The 5,000-nt window shown below is 38.2% G+C and overlaps 1 protein-coding gene across 1 annotated transcript in view; it reads right to left on the reverse strand.

Moving 5' to 3' along the window:
- The window catches only part of CCDC81 (coiled-coil domain containing 81), a 188,270-nt gene that overhangs the window by 140,524 nt on the left and 42,746 nt on the right, over positions 1-5,000 (reverse strand). The window contains exons 7-8 of the mRNA XM_053708642.1: positions 1,940-2,088; positions 1,523-1,640 (exon numbers count right to left, since the gene is read on the reverse strand). Of these exons, the coding sequence (XP_053564617.1) occupies positions 1,523-1,640; positions 1,940-2,088 (267 nt within the window). The remainder of the gene's footprint in view (positions 1-1,522; positions 1,641-1,939; positions 2,089-5,000) is intronic.

Below are 5,000 nucleotides of genomic sequence, written 5' to 3' on the forward strand. Positions count from 1 at the left end.
CCCTTATTGTGCGCTTTGTACACATTTCAACATCTCACTGACATCTGATACGTTTGAATAAAGCTGTGATAAACTACTGAAACATTAAAACCCATTAGGAGAACACATTGTTAGTTGGAATTAATTGTTTATGAGCCACAAATGAATAAAGATGTGTCTATAGTTGAGACAGAGTATGACCTGTTTTCTATGAGTGAACCAAATACAAAAGTTGTTTAAGGTTACAGTATTCTGCTAGTCAAAGGAACAGTCTAGTCCAAAATAAACTTTCATGATTCAGATAGAGAATGTAATTTAAAACAATTTTCCAATTTACTTTTATCACCAATTTTGCTTTGTTCTCTTGGTATTCTTAGTTGAAAGCTAAACCTAGGAGGATCATATGCTAATTTCTAAGCTCTTGAAGGTCGCCTCTTCTCTCAGGGCATTTTGACAGTTTTTCACCACAAGAGGGTGTTCCAGTGAGCAAGCTCTGATTGGCTAAAATGGATATCTGTCAAAAGAACTGAAATAAGGGGGCAGTTTGCAGAGGCTTAGATACAAGGTAATCACAGAGGTAAAAAGTGTATTTATATAACTGTGTTGGTTATGCAAAACTAGGGAATGGGTAATAAAGGGATTATCTATCTTTTCAAACAATAAAAATTCTGGTGTAGACTGTCCCTTTAAAGAGACATTCTACTATAAAAATAAAATGCACTTCCTTTCTTTACTGTGTACATATTACTTTGAAAGTGTTAAACACACAGCTAGATAGATAGATAAATAGAAAAAGACAGACAGATATAGATAGATAGATAGATAGATAGATGATAGAAAAATAGATAGATAGATAGATGTGAAGATGATAGATGGATAGATAGATAGATAGATAGATAGATAGATGATAGATAGATAGATAGATAGATAGATAGATAGATAGATAGATAGATAGATAGATATGAATATGGTAGGTAGATAGATAGATAGATATATATGAAGATGATAGATAGATAGATAGATAGATAGATAGATAGATAGATAGATAGATAGATAGATAGATAAATGAGAGAAAGATAGATGAGAGAAAGATAGATACATAGACATGCCGCAAGACACCACTGCAGGCACTTCATTTATTTTTCAGCTGTCTGCTTCTAATAAGCAACTTTAAACATCTCGGAAACCACTTTGTTTTCTTTTTACCAAACAAAAAAAAGGCATCTGACATTGAAATCGATTTGGATATATTTTTCTTTTGCATTAGAATCTCTATCTCCCTATATATATATATATATATATATATATATATATATATATATATATATATATATATATATACACACAGTATATATCCTTTTTTTTATTTTCTTCTTTTTTTTGAGGGGGGTTATAAGGCTTTATTATTTATGCAATTACATATTTTAAGAACAAAAACTACACTGGGGAAAAAGGGAAAATACTATTATTATATCAGTCTATCATTCATTACAGCCGTAAAAAGAAATCTTTGTGGTTACCACCTGCATTATTTTTTGCCCACCTTGCTGGAGCTGTTTTTGGTTTAACAATTCTTTCCAAATCCTCCATTAAACTAATCCCAGTGACTTTAGCAGGCACAATGCACTGTCGATTTAGAAGACGTTTGGTTGATGAGCTTTCTGTAAATTAAAAAAACAATGTAGATCACAATACGTATATGAGATCGCGGACAAACAGACTTTGTAACAGTAGCCATTACTAGCACGTAGAGAGTCAGAATCTATAATATATAGTTCATAGCTCATAGTCCAAAAACAAAAATAGATGTGACATTCGGACATATATTAAAAATACAAACTATAAAACATACACAGTTCCTGTACATATGTACATAGGTGACAGATAAGTCATAAGAATGCAATAATATCATATGAAATTCAATGCTGCTTGTCATTCATTATATTGCTAAAGGAAGCACCTCTATTGCAAGTATTTGGCCTTTCACCCTCGTCTTCTATTTCTGGCTTCTCATTTGGTTTCTGTCCTTCAGTTACCCATTCCACTTCTCCATTTTCCTCTATAATTGGGTCCATAGGTGATGTCTTTTCTGTATCTTTCACTTCAACTCTGAAATATTGTAACACTGTAAGCATGGTGAAAATTAAAAGAGAACTACAATTGTAAAAGGGCAGAAAAACAGGTTATTGTGCGTAGTTATTATTTGCAATATTGATCATCAAAATTCTTTAATTAAAAGGGATATGAAACCTAAGAACTTTTTTTTGTGATTTAGACAGAGCATACAATTTATCATTATTATCATTTATTTGTAGAGTGCCAACAGATTCCGCAGCGCTATAAACATATGTGGTATACAAGATAACATTTATAGGGCTCAAATGGGTAGAGGGCCCTGCCGAGAGTTGCACTGTTGTAGTCAGCTCTTATGAAGGTGACCTGCAAACAGTTAGGCTCTTAGGCTTACGTGCTAAGGGGGTTCAATGTGATAGCAATGGAGGAGAGGAACTGGGATTAGGGGAGAGTCTTGTGGAGCGAGGCAGAGAGTTCCAAAAGATGGGAGCCAGTCTGGAGAAGTCCTGTAAACGGGAAAGTGAGGAGGTAACAAGAGAGGAGGAGAGTAGGAGGTCATGAGCAGAGCGAAAGGGACAGGAAGGAGAGTATCTAGAGACAAGGGGGATGAATTATCAAAGTACAAGCGGACATTGATAAATGCCAACAGCATACGCTGTCAGCATTTATCATTGCACAAGAATTTCACAAGAAATGCTTGTGTAATGCCGCCCCCTGCAGATTCGCGACCAATCAGCAACTAGCAGGGGGTGTCAAGCAACCCGATCGTATCCAATCGGGCTGATTGCTATCCGCCACCTCAGAGGTGGCAGATGAGTTAAGGAGCAGCGGTCCTAAGACCGCTGCTTCTTAACTCCAGTTTCCGATGAGCCTGAAGGCTTGCGCGGAAACAGATGCATTGGGGCCAATTGACATCTTGATAAATCGGCCCCTATGTCTGAGATGTAAGGGGGAGCAGTGCAGTAGAGGGCTTTGTATTTCAGAGTGAGAATTTTGTCTTTTATTCTGGAGGCAAGAGGAATCCAGGGAAGAAAGTAGCAGAGAGGTGCAGCAGATGAAAAGCAATGAGTAAGGACAGCTAGGGAGACTAGAGAGGACGGAGTTGCAGTAGTCGAGGTGGGAAACGATGAGAGAGTGGATTAAAATCTTAGTTGTGTCTTGTGTAAGGAAATGTCTAATTTTAGAGATGTTTTTTAAGGTGGAAGCGGCAGGATTTAGGCAAGGACTGAATGTGAGGAGTGAAAGAAAGATCTGAGTTAAAGGGACAGTTTACTCAAAAATGTTCTCCTCATTAATTTGTTCCCAATGTTCCACTTTATCTGCTGGAGTGTATTAAATTGTTTACAACTATTTCCATTACCCTTTTATTAGCATTTAAAATAGCATATTTAGCCTGTGGTATCCCCACCCATCCTGAAAGTTTTTGGCCTCAAGGCCAAGCTGTGTTAACACAGCTAGTAGAAGAAATTATACTCCCAGTGGGTTATAGAAGAGATAAGATGATAAAAAAAAAGATGATAATTTTTCATTGTTCTCTTCAAGTATTGGTGGTTGGTTTATGGACGGATATAAGATAAAGAAGCAGGTAAATGTACTCAATGTGATAAAGTAACGAGATCTGATTATACCTACAAGCATTTTATTAGGTTGTGGCTTCAAAACACAAAATCAGCTCATTCATATCCACAAAAAGCCTTAAAAAAGCAAATCTCATACATTTCATACTCTGAAGCTGGTAAAAAAAAGTAATTGGAAACACATTAAGGGAAAAACAATTTTATAGTATACTGTCCCTTTAAATGTGACCCCAAGACATCGGGCATGCGGGGTAGGGGTAATGATGGAGTTGTGAACAGTTATAGAGAAATGCGTGGTGGAAAATTTGGAAGAAGGGGGGGGAAATAATGAGCTCAGTTTTGGAGAGATTTAGCTTAAGGTAGAGAGAGGACATCCAGGATGAGATGTGAGAAAGACAGTTAGTGACACGGGTTAACAAGGAAGGGGATAGGTCTGTTGCAGAGAGGTAGATTTGGGTGTCATCGGCATACAAATGATATTAAAACCCGAGGGACTTTATTAAGGAAACTAATGATGACGTTGAGATTGAGAAGAGAAGGGGACCGAGGACAGAGCCTTGTGGTACCTCAAATGAAAGTGGTAATGGGGCAGAAGAAACCCCAGAGATGGCTACACTAAAGGTACGGTTTAGACAGGTAGTAAGAGAACCACGAGAGTGCTGTGTCCCAATTGCCAAAGGATTGGAGGGTTTGGAGCAAAAGAGGGTGGTCAACAGTATCAAAGGCTGCAGACAGATCAAGGAGGATAAGATAAGGAGAGAAGTGGCCTTTGGATTTTGTTGTAAGTAGATCATTGGTAACCTTAACAATTGCTGTCTCTGTGGAGTGATGGGGGCGAAATCCAGATTGCAGTGGATCAAGGAGGGAGTTTAATGTAAAGAAATGGGATAGGCGTGCATATACTAGCTTTTCAAGAAGCTTTGAGGCAAGAGGGAGTCGGGAAATAGGGCGGTAGTTGGATGGGGAGGTTGGATCGAGAGAAGGTTTTTTGAGGATAGGTGTGACCAGGGCATGTTTTAGAGATGAGAGAAATATACCAGTGCTGAGGGAGAGGTTGAAAATGTGTGTGAGTATAGGGGTGAGGGGAGAAGAGAGGGAGGGGAGAAGATGTGAGGGGATGGGGTAGAGGGGACAAGTAGTGAGGTGAAAGCACAGTATAAGTGCAGAAACTTCTTTCTCTGTTACAGGGGCGAAAGAGCTAAATTTATAGCTATGCGGGTTTTGGATGATTGTAAGCTTTTGAGGGGGTGGGAGATTGGTAGTAAGTTGAGAGCTGATTTAGTTTCTGATGGAGTCGATTTTGTTATTGAAGTGGCTGGCAAAATCTTGAGCTGAGAGAGAAGTTGTATTAGGAGCTGGGGGTGGGCAGAG

Source organism: Bombina bombina, chromosome 3, assembly GCF_027579735.1.
Source record: "Bombina bombina isolate aBomBom1 chromosome 3, aBomBom1.pri, whole genome shotgun sequence".
Lineage (NCBI taxonomy): Eukaryota > Metazoa > Chordata > Amphibia > Anura > Bombinatoridae > Bombina > Bombina bombina.